Below are 21,900 nucleotides of genomic sequence, written 5' to 3'. Positions count from 1 at the left end.
CTTGCAGTTGCTCACATTGCTTCAGGTCACCTCTAGGACCTTGACCACACTACCTCTACTCCTGTGTTTTTAGCCCATCCCTCCCAACAAGCATGCTTCACCCCACCCTATCTTCTTAACAGCAGCGAATCCACACAGATCTGCAGCAACCTCAGTTCTTGCTTCCTCAGAAGAGTTTGACTAAGGGGCATAAGGCAGAGTGAGAGACAGAGCCAACTTTCAGAGCCCGAGTTAAAGTTTATTAAAAAGTTTTAGAGCACAAACAAAAGGAAGTAAAGTATACTTGGAAGAGGGCCAAGAGGGGACATAAGAGATTCAAGTGTGCTGTGAGACCTTTGGCTTGGGGTCTTGTATGTTAGCATCCTTTGAGGGAGGGGGTGGTGTTACCTCTCCCCTGATTGTTCCCATGGGGTGGGCTGTCCTGATGTGCTGTGGCCTGCCAGCACTTGGGAGGGGCCGCAAACGCAGTGTTTACTGAAGTTGTGCACATGCTCACTTGAGGCGTTCTCCCATCTACTAATTAAACTCCATCATTTTCTTCTTAGTGCGTGTGCTTGAGCTCACCCACCCAGATCCTGAGATCTTATCAGGAAGCTGCTAATCACCAGCTTCAGATGTTTTCTATTGGGAAACTGAGTTTCCCTGGTACTGGCTGTGACCAATTACTACTTTAGAGAAACAGTTTAACAACTGCCCGACCATCATCTGGTGGCTGCCTGACATTCCTGGGTAGAGAGGCCCTCTCCTGCCCTGCTCATGCCTGCCTACTGTAAGGGTCCTTCCTTCCTCATTGCCCCTTAGAAACACAAGCCTGTGGAGTTTAGCAAACTTTCCTAACGGTTAACTGGTGGAAAGAGACCAGCACAACGCAGCACCATCTTCTAATGAAAAATATTGGCCATGGCCTCTCTAAAATGTAACCCACCATTCTCCTTGCAGGGAGTTTATTGATTGGCTCAAATCTGCTGGGCATCTCCTCTCCCCTCTACAGATCCTTCTCCCCTATGGCCAGCCTCTAGCCCCATATTTTTATCAAGGTCTTATGATGAGCCTTTGTGTTCTCTTCCTGCCACCCCAAACCAGGCTCCCTACCTGGCTTTCCATATCCAGAAGCTCACACAGATGCTGTGGTTTCCATCCTCAATGACACAAATCACTACAGAAACTCTGGGATGGCTATTCTGGGTCAGAATCGTAGGTAGGACTCTCACACAACCTCTGCCCAGAGCACCCTGGGAGTCTCCTTCCTGTGATGGCATGCACTGGCTTTATCAGGTTACCCTGCCCCAGGCATCCTGGTCTCCCTCTTTCCCTCTGCCCTCCCCTCCCCCAAGCTGAGAATCACTGCTCTAGGCTGACAGTCTAACTGGAGAAGCAGCACGGAGCAAAGGCAGAAGTGCGCTGGAATTCCAGCTTCCTTACAAATAGCTCTACAACCCTGGGCAAGTTTCTGTCGTGGATTTATCTGTCTTTGCAGCATCCATTTCCCCCCTTCCCAATTTACAGCCCCCTACCCGCCACTCCAGTTCCAGCGGGAATCCAGGTGGTCCCAGGAAGCTAATGAGGGTATTCCATTTCCCAGGCCGCAGGGATTGGTTCAGGGGCAGTGTGATGCTTAACGTTAGGTATCAACTTGGCTATGCTATGGAGCCCAATTTTTTGGTCAAACGCCAGTCTAGGTATTGCCATGAAGGCGTTTTTTTAGGCGTGATTACTGTTTAAATCAGTGGGCTTTCACTGAAGCACATTACCCTCCACAAAGTGGGTGGGACTCACACAATCTGTTGAAGGCCTTAAGACTGAGGTTTCCTGAAGAAGGAATTCTCCTCAATCCTGCACCACAGACACTCTGCCTGAGTTTCCAGGCTGCTTGGCCTGCTTGGTGGATTTTGGACACATGAAGGCAACATAATTCTTACCTGAATTTCCAGCCTGTGGGCCTGTTCCTAGAGATTTCAGACGTGCCGGCCTCCACATTCACACGAACCAGTTCTTAAAATGTCTCCCCGCTGTCCCCATATGTACATTGGTTCTGCTTCTCTGGAGAACCCCAATGCAGGTAGGTGCGGCAGCCCTTTTTCTGGGAAGGCTCGGAGATAGGAAGTCTCTTTCTCTGAATGGTGGAATTCAGACAGACTTGGAATGGCTGCCGGGTTTCAAGCTCTGGACCAGGCTCCCAGGAGCTCACGTGGGCAGCACCGCTTCCTGTCAGTGGGACTGCTCCCTGGGATCCTCCGCTGAGACGCGGGATTACAGTGCCTACTGCATAGGGTGACTGAGAGGATTACAGGAATGAACAGATACTAACCACTTAAGACAACGCCGGCATCAGAAGTGCTTGGTAAATCCGGAAGGAAGAGTGGGAAAAGAGAAGACCCAGCCCGAGGAGAAGTCGATGTACGAGGTGGGCAAGCCAAAGGACACAGAGCCCTGCTGGTTTCTCAAGCCTTTCCATCCGACCCCGCTGGACACTCATTCTACCTCCGCACTTTTCAGTGATGCGCGCTCCTGATTTTCTTTCATTATTTAAACGTATTTGGGTTGAGCTTTTGTTATTTCCACCTAGAGTGCTGAACCCCGTCTTGTTTTGGCAACTGGGTAGTTTCTTTTTTCAGACCCGAAAGCACAAGCAGTTTGACCACATCCCCTTTCCTAGGAAAGGGAGCTTCTCACTCTCCTCAGGGCAACTACGTGTAGTGGCTCCAGGAACCTATTTCTACCCACCCGCAGGGAACCACCTTCAATACCTTACAGGTGATCCCCTTCTATGGCAGTTGCCCACATGATTTCCAGGTAAACAAGCATTTCACTGAGGAGGAAATAGGAATGACCTATAAACAATAAAAAGTTGATCAACTTATGAGAAATGCAAACCAAAACCCGACAGGTTTGGTTTGGAAACCCATTTTAACTCACTAGATAGATAAAAAATGTAAAAGTCTTTAAAATGTTGAGTATTGATAGTATGTGGAGCCAGTGGGGGTGGGGGGTGTAAACTGTATCATTTACAATGTGTAAACACTGCATTATCATGGAAAGCTGAAAATGTCTATATCCTACGTAGCAGTAATATCGCTACTGAATCTATCCCTAGAGAAACTCTTAGGTCCTTTGCAAGCCTCCTGCAAGAATGTTCAGTGCTGCACTGTTGGTAACAGCAAAGTACTACAAACAACTGATGTATCCACACACAAGACAACAGATAAAAAATAAAATATGGCATATTTACTTATGCATTCCAAAGACTGAACATGAATGAACTGCAGCTACATGCGATGTAGATACAATGTGGATACATCTAACAGTAATAGCTTTTATAAGGACTCAAAGGCATAAAAATGATTCAATGGACTTTAGGGACTCCTAGGAAAGAGTGGAAGTGAGGGATGAAAGACAACATATATACTACTACAGTGTATTCTTCTCGGGTGATGGGTACACCAGGATCTCAAAAATCACCACTAAAGAACTTACTCATGTAGGCCGGGCGGGGTGGCTCACGCCTGTAATCCCAGCACTTTGGGAGGCCAAGGTGGGTGGATCACAAGGTCAAGAGATTGGGACCATCCTGGCCAACATAGTGAAACCCCATCTCTACTAAAATGCAAAAATTAGTTGAGCATGGTGGCATGCACCTGTAGTCCCAGCTACTCAGGAGGCTGAGGCAGGAGAATTGCTTGAACCTGGGAGCGGAGGTTACAGTGAGCTGAGATGGCACCACTGCACTCTAGCCTGGTGCCTGGCGACAAAGCAAGACTCTGTCTCAAAAAAAAAAAAAAAAAAAAAAAAAAACAACTTATTCATGTAACCAAATGCCACCTGCACCCCAATAACTTATGGAAAAATAAATAAAAAATAAATTAATAGCTTTAGTAAGAAAAGGCACTTGAAGAATACCTACCAAATATAGAAAGTCTACAAACATACAATAATCAATACATTATTTGGGGATATATCAAAGTAGAAAAGCATAAGAATGATACACATAAAATCAGAAGAGTGGTTATTCTTTGGAGGAGGAGGGTGCCATTCAGATGGGTACCGAAGAGTTATATATGAAGATTCATATCCCCATCCAGTGCTGGTTACACGGATGTTTTTTATCCTTACATTACACATCTTATATTCTTTCACATACATGAAAGGTAATATTTTTATCGTCGTAAAATATAACCAAATTTGGCATTTTAACCGTTTTTAAATTTACAGCTCTGTGGCACTAAGTACCTTCACCTTGTGCATCCGTCCACCACTATTTCCAGAACGTTTTCATCATCCCAAACTGCTTTTGGTGTCATAGCCAAGAAATGATGCCAGGTGCAACGTCATGAAGCTTTTGCCCTGTTTTCTTCTAAGAGTTTCATAATTTTAGCCTTTATATTTAGGTCTTTGATGCATTTTGCGTTAATTTTTATATGCGGTGTAAGGTAAGGATTCAATTTCATTCTTTTGCAGTATACATTTTTACACAGAAACAAAAGAAGGGGCGAATATTAGCTCCAAAAGGAACGGGGACCATTGATAAACGAAGGTCCTGGGATAGAAGTAAAGTAGCATAAGCTCAGACAGCTGGTAAAAGCAGCAGGGGCTGGAAGCCAAATCCTGTCTGGCAGGACGACTGCGGCCTCAGCGGCATCAACAACAGGTGCGACCACCAGGCTAGGCCCACCCACTCACCTGCCCACAACCTCGGGGACACTAGCCCCTCCTCTTTCCCCGCCCCACAAGGGGCGGGCCCACGCGGCTCCGAGGCTTCCGGGCGTAGAAAAACTGGCGGTGCGGGTGGGAGGGAAAGCCCGGAATAACCTTGGTCAAGGCGGACCGTAGGCAACTGATTGTGCGGCATGGACTCCAGCTCCGTTGCGCTGTTATAACCAGGCCCGGTTTTTCCTTACGTTCCAGGCCGGGGTGGAGCCCGGGGCCCGCTGAGAAAGTCCGGCGCATGCGCGCGTGCTCGGCTTGGATTGGCTGCTCGGAGCGTCGCGGGGCTTGGCGGGAGCTTTCAGTCTCGCGGTCGCTTTCAGTCAGTTAGGGGGGCGATTCCAGTCAGTTGCGAGGGCGCTTTCGGTCGGTTACGAGGGCGTGGAGAGCGGCGCCATGGCTCCGCGGGGGCGGCGGCGGCGGCGGCGGGCGCGCCCTCCCAAGCCTGAGGGGTAAGTCTTGCCGACCTCCGCGGCGCGAGGCGGGAGACCGGCTTGAACTGCTTCCTCGCCTGTGGCGGTTTAGGTCCCGGCGCTGTTCGGGCTCCGCTCTGGAGCTCGCCCGAGTGACCAGTCACCCGGGGCCCGGCTTCCGCGGCCGTGTAGTGGGGATAACAGTGATCCCACCCTCACGGGCTGGTCGGGGCCTAGCACTGCCTGGCGGGCGGGTAGGAGAGTCGTTAGCCAGTGTCGGCCTCGCGGGGAGAGTGCCGTCCGAAGTAGTGAGGCTCCAGGCGCTGGCTTGAAAGCGAAGTGTTGAGGAAGTACCGCCTGCGATTTGCCCGGCGTTGTTAGTGACGGTTACTCTGACCGGGAGTCAGTTTTCTTCTCTTGAAGACCCCGGTGTTTCCGTACTGCACACCACAGAGCGGAGACTGGAGCCCATCTCCGGCGGGGGGACCGGGCTGCCAGCCCTTCTCCGGAGTGGCTCGAGCAGTTTTTGTTTACCAAAAAAAAGCGTGTGTTCGGTAGGTCGCAAAACCGCGCTCTGCAACGCTGGTCGCTGATGCGCTGGCGAATGCCACCCAAGCATGCCGCTGACGGTGCCCGAGAGCACACCCCCAGACGTCCTGAAGAGAACAGTCCCCTGGGCCTGGGAAGACTGCCCGGAGAAGGAGGTGCTGGTACAGGCGGGGTTAGGGTGCAAAGCTGCCGCAGGACACCGCAGGTAGGTGGGGAAACCGAGTCCAGACTCGTGTGGCCAGTGGAGGAGAACTGAAGACTCCGCCAGGGGAGAAGAGGATTAGGAAAGAATCTCAGCTGAAAAGGGTTCAAGTTTATCTGAAAGGGTAGTGGGTTTTGTTGTCTTTTTTTTTAAGCATTTTTGGGTTTGAGACTCATGAAATTTGTTCATGCCGTCTCCCAAAACACACTAATACACATATAACAGAAGTTTTTTTCTTTTTGTTTTCTTTTTTTGGGGGGATGGAGTCTCGCTCTGTCGTCAAGCTGGAGTGCAGTGACGCGATCTTGACTCACTGCAACCTGCGACTTCCTGGTTCAAGCGATTCTCTTGCCTCAGCCTCCCAAGTAGCTGGGATTACAGGCATGCACACCACGTCCAGCTAATTTTTGTATTTTTAGTAGAGACGGGACTTCACCACGTTGGCCAGGATGGTTTCGCTCTCCTGACCTAGTGATACGCCCGCCTCGGCCTCCCGAAGTACTGGGATTACAGGTGTGAGCCACTGCGCCTGGCCAATAAATTTTACCTATGGGTTGTCACAGAGGTTTCTCTCTCGCGGAAGCCCTACCTTGACTCCAGCCTAAAGCAAGGAGGAACCTTGAACCACAACCCCGCTCCCCTACCCCCATCCCCAGAAAGGACGAGACAGCTCAAAGAGTTTAGGTTAAGAAGTTTATGTGGCCTGGCTTGTAATTGTGTTTCTGTTACCCGGGTGTGTGACCCTTGATAAGTACTTTTCCGAACCCCAGAATCATGTATAAAATTGCTATAAAACGAATACTTTCTTCCTTACGTTTCATGAATCAAATAAACAAATCATTAACTTGTTAGAAATGCAGAATCTCAGGCCACACCCCAGAGGTACTGAATCAGACACCCCGGGGGTGTGCCAAGCAACCTGTTTAACAAGTCCTCCTGAGGATTGCAATGCCACGCAAGTCTGGGAACCACCAGCTGTAAACACTTTTCCAACTATTTTTTTAAACTGATTCACAGTAATGATGTTTTACATCACACTTAGTACACGTGTGCACACATCGACACATAAAAGGCTTATGGACATAGTATATCCAGTGCAATGTTCCATTTTCTTCCCTTTCTGTTGGTTTTTTTAAAAATGCTGGCCTGATAGCCTTAAAGGACATTACAGGACAATTGATGTGATTTGAGTATGGACTGTAGATTAGATCATGGTGTCAGTGTTAAATTTCTTGATTTTAGAAATTGTACCATGAATATGTAGCATAATGCCCCTTTCTTAGGAAAGACATAATTGTACTTAGTGGGTGGAGGTGCACAGTATCTCCAGTTACATAGCGCAAAAGAGACGGAATGTAAGTAGTGAGGGAACCTGGGTAAATGGCATGCAGAAGGTCCTTGTACTATGTTTACAACTTCTCTGCTTGTAATTATATCAAAAGGTTACTCAAACATTGGTTCAGACTCAGTAAGCTGACTTTGCTATCTGCAAATGAAAATACGGCTGCAATCAGCATGGCATATTTTAAAGTCGGGATTTATGTACTGTATTATCCCATAGTATCCCTGTACCCTTGCACAATGCCTGGTCCATGGAGGATGCTCTGTACATACTCACTGACTCCTGGCAATATTATTAGTAATAATATTACATAATATATTGTTCCCTGCCACTGTTATTTCCCCTTTTTATTCTAGTCACCATTGTTATATCTGTTTCCTTGAAGTTTGTTGAATATATATCTTTTTAAGCTATGGCTTTATCATTTTAAGCTATGGCTCAGTTTAGTGTGAAGGGATGTCGAGGGCAGGCCCTGGATTTGAACTGATGTAAATTTCAGTGTAGGCTTGTCTACTTCCTTGCCTGGTGTTGCTGTGGGTAAGCATACATCTGTAACGGGATTGATTCACTTCTGTCTCTTAGGACTGTTAGAATAAAACGAGAAAAGGATGTACAAGAGCCAGGCACAAGATGGAGCAGGTGTTGGAGTTTAGTGTTAGCCTACCACCCCTTCAGCTTTGCAGAGAAAGTCAATCACTGCTGATTGATTAAGGCCTCAGGGAAAAATGGTAACAGCAGGATTCCAATTTTCCATGTCCCTGAGGGGGAGAAGTATGTTATTTTATAAATTGGTGATATGATTTAACCTATAAAAATGATGGCATATGGGTTCTGTTTTTTGTTTTTGTTCTTTTTCCTTTTGGTAAAAATGCGTGGAAAGGGTTATAACTATGCTGTTTCCTTGGTTATTTTAACTATTTCCTAACTCTTGTGTTTTTTTGCTGTTTAATAGTGCAAGACAGTCAAAGAACACCTTAGAAAGAACACATTCCATGAAAGAAGTGAGTTATCTTTTTGTGTTGTGATTTCCTCAAAATTGACAGTACAAAATAACATTTTGTGGGTACCTGAGTTTTGTAGACCTCAGTTGGCAAGTTCAGTGTTTATTGTAGTGAAAATGTTCATTTTCCTCACACTTTTTCAAGTATAGCAAAGAAAATGACTTTTGTTAATGTTTTAGAATTTCCTTTTTTTCTGGGCCCAGGTTGGTTTTATTTTCGTTTAGGTAATTGACTTCATATAAAAATTGTACAATGCTCTATATTTTGCTGTTTTCACTTAGTCATTTCTCATTGTGGTTTTAAAAGACTTGTTTATGATTTCATGGTACTTCACTTAGTTCACATTACAGGTTTACTTTTCTTTCTAACAGAGTCTTAGAATGTATGTTAAAGGCGTGTACATTTCTGTAACACTCGTAGCTAATTCTAAATTCTTTTCCAGTGGCTTGTGTAATTGGCATTGTAATCTCACATTAACTGTGTGACAGTGCCAGGCACCCTGGAAGGAGCTCCTTCTGCTTATTCTGCCCTGAACTTTCTCTGTACTGCATGGTCCTTAAGCCCTTCCTGCAGAACATAGCTCTTTTCCCCTCTGGGAAACCCTGGGATCTCCCTGCAGGATTTTGCTCAGCCCTCTGCTCCCACCCCAGCATTACTTCATTGGTCCTTTGGGTGGATTTCTCTCAGCTGTCCTGCCTGCCCTTGCCATTGGTAGCCAAAGTCCAGTGTGCCTTGGAGGGGTTTCTCGAAGCTCCAGCCTTAGCTGAAAGCCCAAAGTATCTGGAATGGATTCAGCTTACCTGTCCTTCCCTCTGCAAGGCAGTGCTTTACATGTGGTGGAGGCTCCCTATTCCTTGGGAGAGGCTGGAAGACCTGCCAGCTGTCTCAGCATTTCACCCCCAAGCACTCTAGGAATGAATCTTTCACTGGGGGGCATCTGAATGGTCAAATTTTTGTTTTGTTTGCCAATTTTATTTGATCTCCTTTATATCTTCCAGAATTTTCTTATTTTCGTATCTGTTATTAGTACCCTTCCACATTTTCCGGAACTACATGAAAGTTTTTTTCATTTTGTATATGTTTTCATACCTCATTAGATTTGGGGTAGCAGACTTCCTGGGCTTGTCAATATATTAAACTGTAAACCCTCGTGTCTCTCCTTCATTCAGGAGTTTTTAACCCACGTGTACCCTTAAAACTGTGAACTTTTGGGTATATGGGCATATTTCTGGAGACAGGACCCATCACTTTCCCTAGGTCAGAGGTTTAGGCAAACTGGCCCATAGGCCAAATCTAGCCTGCCAACTGTTTTTGTATATCCCTGCAAGCTGAGAATGGTTTTTACATTTTTTTAATGGTTGAAATAAAATGAAAAGACTATCTGATAACACATGAACATGATATGAAATTCAAATTGAACTGTTCAGAAGTCAGATTTTATTGGAACACAGCCATGCTCATTCTTTTCTGTGTTGTTACCGTCCGCATTCATGCAACAGTGGCTGAGTTAGTACTCAAAACAGAAACTTATGGCCATCAAAGCCCGAAATACTTATTTTCTGGTCCTTTATAGAAAAAGTTTGCCTATCCATGGCTTAGATTATCAAAAGAGTCTGTGTCCCAAAAAAGTGTTATGTTTGGTTGCTTCTTTCTTTATTTTAACTGAAACATAGTAATTGTACACATTTGTGGGGTACAGTTTGATCTTGCCATACATGACAATGTTGTATATGACCCAGTCAGGGTAGGTAGTCTATCCATCACCCCATGCATAAGGATTGCTTCTTTAGGCAGCAGTGATTACAAGAATATCCTTGCTGCATAAATCAGCCTTGTGATGTTCTTTGTGAGAGCCATCTCAATGACTTCGACTTTATTCACTTTTAGAAAGCTGGTCAAAAGTGCAAGCCTGTTGATGTATTTGATTTTCCTGATAATTCTGATGTCTCAAGCGTTGGCAGGCCAGGTGAAAATGAGAAAGATGAAGAACCAAATGAGACCTTTGGTTAGTATTTTAAATCTTTATCCTAACATAACTCTAAACAACGTTTAGGCCAGACATCATAAAAAATAGAAGTATCTTCAAATATAAAAATTAGTTGTCTGCATGTAGTAAATATATTCTTTGGGTAGTACTTGATAATTTGAATTAATTTTTCTCACTTCTAAATAGATTGAAACTAAGATCATTATCAAAGAGGCACTCTTCTAGTAGCATTCCTTAACAATCCAATCACATTAGGACACTTACTATAGTACCCTATAACAAGAGGAACATAGAATACATTTCTTGCCTCACTCCACCATTTGATAGAGCCACTGATTTAGGGAAGAGAAGAATATGGGTAATTTTCCCTTGTCCTAATTTCATGAGGGGAGGGGATGATTCAGGAGAACCACTGGGAGAGCTTCAATTCTGTTCCTGGGAGTGCAGGGTAAAAGGTCGGTACCTGGCTGGCCAGGAGTGTGTGAGTTGTCAGGATGGGCTGCTTCTGTCACTGTGTGTCACTGGACACTCCAGAGGACAGAAATGACAGAGAAAGTATCACGTGCACCCACATGCAGAATTGCAGTGGCCAGGCATTTTTGCTGGAATAAGTTAAAATTTTGAAGACTCTGGTTTAATTTTTTGTTAAAATATTATACATTTTATAAGGTGAAATATATTTGCCAGAATATGTCTTTTATTATGACTTGATTAAAATGTTCTATTTATCTAAATCTAAAATATCTTAACCTAAAATCCCTAATTTAAAAAATGAAATACATTCACATACCATAAAATTCATCCTTTTAAAGTTTACATGTCATTGGGTTTTAGTTTATTCACAAGGTTGTACAACCGTCAGCATTATCTAATACCACAAAATTATCACCCTGTAGAGAACCCTGTACCCCTGAGCAGTCACTCCCTATTATTCCCCCTTCCTTGAAGCCCTGGAGCCATGAATCTCCTTCTTGTCTCTACGGATTTGCTATTTCTGGACATATCAGTGGAAACCTAGACTCTTGGTACTTTGTGACTTGTGTTTTCAGGGTTTGTCCATGTTGTAGTGTGTATCTACTTCGTTCCTACAAATTTTTATAGCTCGGTAATACTCCATTGTTTGGATATGCAACAGCTGTTATCTACCCATGAGTTACATTTTGGTGATTTCTATTTTTTGGCCACTGTGAATACTGTTGTGAACATATATGTATGAGTTTTTATGTGGACTTTTTTCACTTCTCTTGGGCTTATAGTGGGAGTGGAGTTGTGAGATCAAAAACATTTGGAAAGTGGCCTATGTAATTGATTTTGATTTTGTAAGTCAGTTAAACAAAGATTGTTTTGTATTCCATTGTAAGGGAATAAACTTCAATACCGCCCAAATAGCCAGACTTTTAAAGTTGTGCTTCTTTTTTGCCTTTCAAAAGATCCTCCTTTACACAGCACAGCTATATATGCTGATGAGGAAGAATTCTCCAAACATTGTGGCCTATCTATTCCTTCAACTTCTCCAGGAAAAGAAGCAAAAAGAAGGTACTGGTGTATTTCAAGCAATTGTTTATTCATGGTTAATGGGATTTCTGAGAAACTCTTTAAGATAGAAGCTAATAAGATCCTTTGAGCCAACTTATTACGCTTTTTCTCAAGAGAACTGGGGCATAAAAACTTTGTTAATAATTGACATTACTTATAATAATTATAATAGCTGTGATAGCTGACATAATTCATACCTTATCCTAGAAATCATGCCTGTGAAGATAATTTAGCTTTGAGTCAAATAAGAAAGTACGGAAAGATTTTACCAGCATAGAATTTTAAGTGATTTTGAGAGGTCCCTTTCATTTGCAGATTCTCTAATTATCACAAATGAGATGTTTCCTTGTATATGGTGGGTGATAATTACAAAGCAATACAAAGTCTGTTTCAGATGCATTGTCCCGGAGGCGCATTGGTTTGAGTCTTTCAGATTTATGTGAAGGTATAGGTCAGGAAAATCTCTATAAAAATGATTTTATAGAGACAACTTGAGAGCAAATTACATAATTTGAGTTCTACAGAACTCTTTAGTAACTGTAGTACTAATTATAAATTATTAACTAGAGTAGCTCTTTGACTTAGGGACCTCTATTGGGTAATAGGTCAATTCCAGTTACTAAATGTATTTACCAAGTATCAAAACTGCAGTTATTAAATATCCCAGTTGGGCAGAAATCTTAGGAAGTCATTTTGAGATTGTCTGCATTGGGGAAGTTTTATAGTACTTAGTTATTTTGAAGACTCCAAAAGTCATACATTTGGAAAACATGTGCTCCACTTTAAACAGTGGTGTATGTAATTTTTAGAGGAATATTTCGAATAGGAAACATACTCACATGGTTTAAAAATATAAAAAGGTTTATAGTAAGTCTTCATATCACATCTGTTATCCACCTAGCTCCTAGAACCCACTTCTCTCCCCCTTATTTATTTCTTATATGTCCTTCCAGAATTTCTTGGTGCATATAAAAGTAAATATGAATACAGATTTTAATCTTTTTTGTGTGCAAAAGGCAGCATAGCTTGCAACAGGACATATGTGACCTTTCAGACAGAGAAGTCAAAATAGCTGTTTTGAGGAAACTCACATATGTCCTGTTTCTCCAGGATTGGTCCCTGGTGCCTTATTTTAGTTTGTTTGATGAGGTCATGTTCTGTTGGTTGGTCTTGATGCTTATGGATGTTCATCAGTGTCTGGGCATTGAAGAGTCAGGTATTTATGGTAGTCATTGGAGTCTAGGCTTGTTTAGATCCATCTTTTTTGTGAAGGTTTTCCAGATAAGTGAAAGGACTTAGGTGTCATGATCTGCATTGGGGGCCTCATGACCCTGACTGGTGCCTATGCTACTGTGGCCGAGCTGGCATCCAATATGCAAAACAAAGTCTTCTCCACTCTTCCCTCTCCTCTCCTCAAGTAGAAGAAAGGGGTCTCTTTTGGAGCCATGGGCTGTGCCACCTGAGCCTGGGGCAGGGGTGATGCCAGCACATCCTTAGCCACACTGGTTGGTGTCTGAGAAGGTCGCATGCCCCCATAGTCCACTGGTTCCAAGCCCAGCTCAGTACTAGAAGTTGCCGTCCTTGTGACCTAGACTGCCCATCAAGCTCACCTAGGGCTCCAGAGCACTTTAACCAACAGTAACAAGGCTTGTCAGAGCTCAAGCTCTCACTGCTAAGATGGGTGATTCCCCTCACACCAGGACCAATCCAAATGCTCCCTCCGTGGTTGGGCATCAGTTTAGTTCAGCCTCTTTCTGCTTTCCGCTGTTACAGGACAACACAGAATTCAAAGCAAAGCTTCACAATCACTGCACTCTCCTCCCAAGAGCACAGATTCTCTGTGCCACACAGCCACTGTTGGGAGATGGGGAAGGGCTGGTAACAGCAGCTAAACTTTCCTACCCTCTTCAGTGCCTCTTTCAGTGATAGGAAGTCAAAACCAGGCACTGTGAGTGCTCAGCTGACTTGTTTCGTGTGAAGGTGCTCCCTTTGTGTAGATAGTTGTTAAACTTGGTGTTCCTGCAGGGAACAATTGGTGGAACCCTCTGTTCAGCCACCTTGCTCCTTTTTGTTTCATCTCCTGTTTTTTCTTTATGTGTAGATGATTCTGCTCTCAGCCCTCTCTTTCTGCATCAACCCCAGTTCACGCTCATAATTTTAACTACCTGTATGCTACTGTTTCTCTAGTTTGTCTCTTGTCTAGCCCCTCTCCTGAGTTCCAAGATGTCTTGCACATTGGCCATATTGCTCTAGATGCCCATAGACACCTCACACTCAACAAAGTTAAAACGGAGCTTCATCTTTTTCCTTCTCATCTAGTGTCAATGAACTCTTCTGGTATTATCTAGGTCTTGCCATTCACCCAGTCCCCTCCAATCCAGCAATCTGGGAATCAATCCTGGTATGTTCTGTCTGGCTAGTCCTATTTTTCTGGCCTGTGACTGCCTTGAGAATCTGTTTTTCCTCTCTACACCCCTGCCACCTCCCTGTGGCTAGGTGCCAGTTTGGATCCTTGGGTGAGTAGACACTGAGGCAGTTAGGAATGGAAGGGGTTTATTAGTGATACCTGTGAAGGATAAATAAAGTTGGAAGAAGCAGGATTGGGCAGAGATGGCCTCAAACTGCACTGCAGTGCCAATGGTTCTGACCAACCCATTGCAGAGGTCTAGAAGAACAATGTTTGCTAAAGGAGGCCTGGCCTGTATTGGGCAGAAACAGCCAGGCCCCAGACCCTTGCTGTGCTTACTTGTTGGCTAGAAATTGCCCACAGCTGTAGCCCCTGCCCAAATGCTACAGTGGATCCAGAAGGCACTGCAGCTGGAGGCTGCTGCTGAACGTAGGAAACCCATGCAGCATGCCTCTGTGGGTGTCCTGCAGCCTGTCAGTCATAGCCTTTGACTTCTCTAGCATTCGGTATCTTCTCTTAGAAAATACGTTCTATCTGTACTCAGTTGCACGTTTCTTGAACATGCCGGGCTGTTTTACACCACTATGCTTTTACATTAACTGTTCCATCTACTTTAAATGCCCTTCTCCACACTTGTTTTTCTGAAAAAGTTTTTTTACCAGTCAGCGCAAGTGTCGTAACCATTATGCCTTTCCTAATACCCCAGCCGTATCTCCACATCATCTTCTCTGTCAGATGCTTGCCAGGTCATCACTCTGCACTATCTTTGGCCTTCCTACTAGACAGTGAACCCTTCGAAGGAAAGCCTCTCAATGTTAAAGTAATTTTATTCACTGCCCTTTGCATTTTGAGATTGGTGTTAAATAAATTTGTTGTACTAAACAGAATAAAAAGATGAATTTCATCTCCCATCAGAAGTTAGGGCTGTTTCTCCTTTTCATGCCTATAATCCCAGCACTTTGGGAGGCCAAGGCAGGCAGATCACGAGGTCAGGAGTTTGAGACCAACATGGTGAAACCCTGTTTCTACTACAAATACAAAAATTAGCTGGGCATGGTGGCATGCACCTGTAATCCCAGATACCTGGGAGGCTGAGGCAGGAGAACTGCTTAAACCCAGTAGGCGAAGGTTGCAGTGAGCCAAGATTGTACCACTGCACTCCAGCCTGGGTGACAAACCAAGACTCCATCTAGGTAGCAGGGTGTGGGGGGGTATGAGAAAAAAGGATAAAAGAAGGTGTTCACTTTACTATCACCTAAGGATGGGCCTAGTGGATTAGTTTTTAGTACAAATGATGGATCGTATGCCTGGGACTGGTAACTTGGAGAAAAGTGCAGTTCTCAGACATGACCACAAGCTGCTGCAGTGATGGAACAGGTTACTTGCTTGCCTGGGAGAAACTCACATGGCCTGGGTGTGGGAAGATGTGGGAGACAGCCACTAAATCTGGGAAGGTGGCAGGCTTGTATGTGACAAGTAGGATATCGCCTTATTAAATTAAGTCTGTTTTGATGTTGGATGAGCAAGTTGAGAGAAGACATATGTGAATATAAATGGAATGTGTGCAAGATATTGATGGCTTGTTCTTTTTATAGTTCAGACACTTCTGGAAATGAAACAAGTGAGAACAAATCTGTGAAAATTAGTGCAAAAAAGGTATGTAGGAGTATTCTCTCTTCTACCTTAATTTGTAATATGTTATAGTTTGATTGGATGCAAATAGAGAAACTGTTCTGTAAAATATTTCATTTCCTGTTTAGATTAGATGCAAATAGAGAAAATACTCCATAGCAACATTTTTTATGAAGTACTTTTTTTAGAAAATACTTTTATAGTAAAAAGCAAAATATGTTTGTATCTGAAGTGTTTTTCATTAAAGAGGTCTCACATCTTTATGTACCTTGTCAGTTTTCATAGCATTCTTGTACTGTGTTTAGGTTGTGATTTAAAAAGGCAAAGTAAATTGTTGGGAGTGTTTATTGTAACCTTTCATTTTGGTTTCCTGTTCTATGCACTAATTATGTTGCCATATTCCTATTATGTTCAATTTTGGAGTTTAGAAGTGAGGAACGTGGACTAGATAGTTTTCTATTATTACAGTAAGAATTATAAGCATTTATATTTTCTATGTAAGTACTGCTGTTTTTTCTTCCACACAGTCAGGAAGAAAGCTCAAGCCCATTAGTGATGACTCTGAAAGCACTGAAGGAATTGATGTAAGAAGAAAAGTTAAATCAGCAGAGAAAATAAGTACACAGCGACATGAGGCTGTTCCAAGTACAGCATCTTCAGATCTTTTAGAGAAGCCAATTGAGTCGGTCACTTCTAGAAAGATAGGACCCCGTAGTGCCCAGCCTTCTGTTGAAAAAGCGAACTTGGCAATAGAAAGTCAATCGGTAAGAGTGTCTGCCATCCCCTTGGAGAGCAAAAAGTTTATTGAAAAATTTTAGGGAAGAAATGAAACATTTTCTCTTTCCTTCAGATCTTTGCATAGATAAATTTTGTATTTAATGTAATAAAAATGTTTGTTTTAGAAAATTTAAAAGGTATGGCTGGTTACGGTGGCTTATGCCTGTAATCCCAGCACTTTGGGAGGCCGAGATGGGTAGATCACCTGAGGTCAGGAGTTCAAGACCAGCCTGGGCAACCTGGTTGAAACCCTGTCTCTACTAAAAATACTAAAATCAGTTGGGTGCAGTGGTGTGTGCCTGTAATCCCAGCTGCTTGGGAGGCTGAGGCAGGAGAATAGCTTGAGCTCGGGAGGCAGAGGTTTCAGTGAGCCGAGATTGCGCCATTGCACTCGAGCCTGGGCTGTTGCCTTGCTCTGTTAGCAAGACTCCATCTGCAAAAAAAAAAAATCTAGAAGGTATAGAAAAGAAGATAAAATTGCCTGTAATACCATAACCCAAAATAACCACCATGTTTTTTGGTCTATGCTGTTTGGTCTTTTCAGTGAGCTTTTATTACCCTAAGTGAAATCATATACTTGTCATTAAGTATTCAACAATACCATTTTAATGAATGCATAACATTCCATTCATGGATATGGCATAGTTTAGTAATCTCTTACTAATGCAGAATTGCTATTTTAAAAATTATAAGTGCTTTGATGAATTTTTTTTTTTTTTTTTTTTTTTTTTTTTTTTTTTTTTTTTTTTTTTTGAGATGGAGTTTCACTCTTGTCACCCAGGCTGGAGTGCAATGGCGCGATCTCAGCTCACCGCAACCTCCGCCTCCTGGGTTCAGGCAATTCTCCTGCCTCAACCTCCTGAGTTGCTGGGATTACAGGCACGCGCCACCATGCCCAGCTAATGTTTTGTATTTTTAGTAGAGACGGGGTTTCACCATGTTGACCAGGATGGTCTCGATCTCTTGACCTCGTGATCCACCCGCCTCGGCCTCCCAAAGTGCTGGGATTACAGGCTTGAGCCACCGCGCCCGGCCCGATGAATTTTTGTTGTAGCTAAATATTTGTGCATTCCTTGGATCATTTCCTTAGGAAAACAATTGCTGTTAAGAATTCTGGGTCTTGGCTGGGCCCAGTGGCTCACGTTTGTTATCCCAGCACTTTGGGAGGCCAAGGCGAGTGGATCACTTAAAGTCAGGAGTTCGAGACCAGTCTGGACAACACGGTGAAACCTCGTTTCTACTAAAAATATAAAAATTAGCCAGGCGTGGTGGCACCAGTAGTTGCAGCTACTCAGGAGGCTGAGGCAGGAGAATCGCTTGAACCTGGGAGGTGGAGGTTGCAGTGAGCCCAGATCACACCACTGCACTCCATCCTGGATGACAGAGCGAGACTCTGTCTTAAAAAAAAATAGCTGGGCGCAGTGGCTCATGCCTGTAATCCCAGCACTTTGGGAGGTCAAAGCAGGCAGATCACAAGGTCAGAAGATCGAGACCAGCCTGGCCAATGTGGTGAAAATACAAAAATTAGCCAGGTGTGGTGGTGGGTGCCTGTAGTTCAGTTACTTGGGAGGATAAGGCAGGAGAATCACTTAAACTCAGGAGGTGGAGGTTGCAGTGAGCCGAGATTGTGCCACTGCACTCCAGCCTGGGCTACAGAGCGGAAACCCCATCCCAAAAAAAAAAAAAAAAAAAAAAAAAAGAATTCTAGATCTTAGGCCGGGCGTGGTGGCTCATGCTGCCTGTAATCCTACCGCTTTGGGAGGCCAAGGTGGACGGATCACCTGAGGTCAGGAGTTCAAGCCCAGCCTGGCCAACATGACAAAACCCCATCTCTACTAAAAATACAAAAATTAGCTGGGTGTGGTGGTGCATGCCTGTAATCCCAGTTACTTGGGAGTTTGAGGCAGCAGAATCACTTGAACCCAGGAGGTGGAGGTTGCAGTGAGCCAATACCACCATGCCAATATACTCAGCAACAGAGTGAGACTCTATCTCAAAAAAAAGAAAAAAGAATTCTAGGTCGTTGTATTGGTTCTAAAATTCTTGACATGTAATGTCTTTTGGTCAAGTTTTTAATATGTGATTGTTAATTCATTTGAGCTTAATGTTTTGAAACTTTTTAAAATTAGGTGTCCCTGCTACCCGGTCGTCTTCACCTTTCCACCTGCTAAACATACACACATGTAACCTTATAGTTTCTTATATATCCTTTGAGTTTCCTTTTGTATATGTAAACAAATATATTTTCTAATTTTTATTTCCTGTCTTTACACAAATGGAAGCAAAACATGATCTCTATTGCTAATCTGTCTTGGTGAACATCCCATGTGCACTTGAATTTGCAGCTGTTGTGTTCTGTAAATGTCAATTGAGGTCAAGCTGATTGATAGTGTGGTTCAGAGATTTTGTCTCCTTACTGCTTTTTGTTTTTGATGAGGGGGAATGGTCTGTTTGATTCATCAATTACATAGAGGCGGTGTTTTTTTTTTTTTAACTTGTGCTGAAAGTCCATTGACTTTTGATGTAATTTTAAACTTGGTGACTTTCACATCTATCATACTGTTTTCCATTTGATTCTGTTTTATCTCTCTTGCTCATTTTGGATTAGTTGAATATTATTTTTGTATTTCATTTTATTTTCCCTGTTGGCTTCTTAGCTATACCTTTTTAAATTTTTTTCAGTGGTTGCTCCCAGGTTAAAAATATATCCTTAAATTAGTAAAGTCTATTTAAAATCAGTGTGTTATCACCTCATACATTCTACTTGACAACTACCTCCCTCCCACTACATAAATGTAATTATGTAACAATATTATGTATTCCATTTGTCCATCCCCATCCTTTGTGCTGTTTTGTCATGTTTTACTTCTGTGTTATTAATCTAACTTTATATAGCATTGTCATTTCTGCTTGAAAGAGCCTTTTTTTTGGGGAGAGGGAGAAGGAATCTTGCTCTGTCACCAGGCTGGAGTGCAGTGGCATGATCTTGGCTTACTGCAACCTCTGCCTCCGAGGTTCAAGCAATTCTTCTGCCTCAGCCTCCTGATTAGTTGGGACTACAGGCGTGCACCACCATGCCCAGTTAATTGTATTTTTAGTAGAGATGGAATTTTACCATGTTGACCAGGATGGTCTCCATCTCTTGTGATTTGCCCGCCTTGACCTCCCAAAGTACCAAGATTACAGGCATGAGCCACCACACCTGGCTGAAAGAGTTGTTTTTAAGAAAAGTATGAGCAGCAGCCGTTCTGCAGTTTTATCTGTTCCTTTTTCCATTTCACTGATTGCCTGCCCGTAGATACAAGTTTCCATTTGATATCTTTTCCCATCAGCCTACAGGATATCTTCTAGCATTTCTTTCATGGCAGGTCTGCTGGTGACAAGTTCTCTCAGATTTTGTTTATCTGGAAGTGTTTTTATTTTAACTCTGTTTTTAAAGGATATTTCAATGGCTATGGAATTCTGAGTTGACAGATTTATTCCCCAGCTCTTTATGCCATTCTGTTGTCTTCTGGTCTTTATGGTTTCTGATGAGCCGTGAGTTGTCTCTTTCCCAGGTACATTTACTTTGTCCCATGACCCCAGTGCTGTTTGTCCTTTGTTATCGATTATATTGTTATCCCCATGATAGTGCTTTCTGGTAGGCTTTGTGTGGTCTCACCCAGCACATGGGCAGTACTCCGACAAGGACTTTTAGGAGCCACCCCCCCCCCCACACACACACACAGGTGCCTGTGCTCTCATCTGAGCAGCTTATTCCAAGTGCCTCAGCTGGGTAGGATTGTCATGCCCTGCCTAGACTTTAGCTCACTATGCCCCATCTAGAAACTGTGTGTGGAGTGGGGATGGCAGTCATGGGGTTCACCTTCCAAGTTTTCCCTTTCTCCAGGAACCCAGTCTTGTGTGTTGCCTATTGTCCAGTACCTGAATTGAATTGCCACCCCTGTTCCCCTATTTTATGGTTGTTTATGGCAAGAGAGCTAGTTTGGAAGTTGTTACTTTACCACAGCTGAGAGCAGAAATTTGAGCTGATTCCCCATGTTATCTTAAGTAATGAAAGTTCAGTTTTTCTATCAAGGCAACATCTGTTATCAGTTTTATTTTTTCTTATTTTGTGACAGTTTGTTTGCAATGCTTCCATATATTAATGTAGATAATTTATATAACTAATCTATGTTAGAACTAAATGAGAATTGTAGCTAATTTTTTTTTCTTCTGGAGATGGAGTCTTGCTCTGTGCCCAGGCCGGAGTGCAGTGGCAAAGTGTCGGCTCACTGCAACTTCTGACTCCCCTGAGTTCAAGTGATTCTCCTGTCTCTGCTTCCCTACTAGCTGGGATTACAGGCACGCATCACCATGCCCTGCCAATTTTTGTATTATTTTTAGTAGAGACCGGGTTTTACCGTGTTCGTCAGGCTGGTCTGGAACTCCAGACCTCAAGTGATCTGTCCACCTCAGCCTCCTGAAGTACGGGGATTACAGGCGTGAGCCACTGTGCTCGGCTAAAATACTGAATGACAGTTTGATAATAGTGTTAATCCTTATGATTTAAGACAAAGAAAACTTTTCTTAAAAATTAAATGCTGTGGGGTTTTTTTGTTTTTTGTTTTGTTTTTTGCAGAAAACTCAGAAAAAAGGGAAGATGCCTTATGACATAAGGAAGAAATCAGGAAGTGAAGCCATAGATTCAGGTAGAAAATGATGTTTTATACTTTGTCACTCATTCAGGAATTTCATAAGAGAAGACCCTATTCTTAATTTATTAAAGTAGTAAATTGTAATTAAGTACATAAAATTTTCAACATACAATTAAGATGAAAAATATTTGTAGTATATATTCATATACTCCCTAGATTTTACAGTTAACATTTTATTATTTATTAGATAGGTAGTAAAGCAAGTATTAAATAATCCATTAGTCCAGTTTTTAAAGGCATTTTAAAATAATGTAGACATCAGTAATTCCTCTGCAGTACTTCAGTATGCACATGATTAACTGGAGTTCATTGTTTACAATTTTTTCTTTGAATGTAAAATGTATATACAGTACAATAAAATGCCCTGCTCTTGAATGTATAGTCATTGGGTTTTGGGGAATGCAAACACCTATGTAACTCAAGCTACTGTCAACATGTAAAGGATTTACTCCAGAAAGTTCCCCCATGCCTCTTTCATGTCAGTCCCCACACCATATCTCCAGAGGCAGTAGCTTCAAGGACACTTTTTCTGCCGTATATTAGTTTTGCCTGTTCTGGGACTTCTTATGGTTGGAATCACATAATGTGTACTCCTTTGCGTAAGGCTTCTTTCACTCAGCATAGTCTTTTTGCAGTCCATCCTTGTTGTTTGGTGT

The 21,900-nt window shown here is 43.0% G+C and overlaps 1 protein-coding gene and 1 long non-coding RNA gene across 3 annotated transcripts in view; one reads left to right on the top strand and one right to left on the bottom strand.

Annotated features, from left to right (window-relative positions):
- Positions 1-5,015: 5,015 nt before the first annotated feature.
- The window catches only part of CENPU (centromere protein U), a 35,632-nt gene continuing 18,747 nt past the window's right edge, over positions 5,016-21,900 (top strand). Inside the window, exons 1-7 of one of the 2 annotated variants that reach the window (XR_004275351.1) lie at positions 5,016-5,153; positions 8,160-8,208; positions 10,096-10,213; positions 11,626-11,731; positions 15,734-15,794; positions 16,298-16,534; positions 21,169-21,238. Coding sequence is in view for 1 of the 2 variants with exons in the window: in XM_032298765.1 (XP_032154656.1) it covers positions 5,098-5,153; positions 8,160-8,208; positions 10,096-10,213; positions 11,626-11,731; positions 15,734-15,794; positions 16,298-16,534; positions 21,169-21,238 (697 nt within the window). In the remaining variant the exon portion in view is untranslated. The remainder of the gene's footprint in view (positions 5,154-8,159; positions 8,209-10,095; positions 10,214-11,625; positions 11,732-15,733; positions 15,795-16,297; positions 16,535-21,168; positions 21,239-21,900) is intronic. The other variant, XM_032298765.1, reaches the window with a different exon arrangement.
- On the bottom strand, positions 19,767-20,060 carry LOC116565254. Its single transcript, XR_004275353.1, has 2 exons — positions 19,974-20,060; positions 19,767-19,894 (listed from the first exon to the last, which is right to left on the bottom strand). It is a non-coding gene; the product is annotated as an uncharacterized LOC116565254 (long non-coding RNA).

This window comes from Sapajus apella, unplaced genomic scaffold (genome assembly GCF_009761245.1).
Source record: "Sapajus apella isolate SASKATOON/1434 unplaced genomic scaffold, GSC_monkey_1.0 scaffold39, whole genome shotgun sequence".
NCBI classification, from domain to species: domain Eukaryota; kingdom Metazoa; phylum Chordata; class Mammalia; order Primates; family Cebidae; genus Sapajus; species Sapajus apella.
This window is presented reverse-complemented; position numbering and strand designations above follow the sequence as displayed.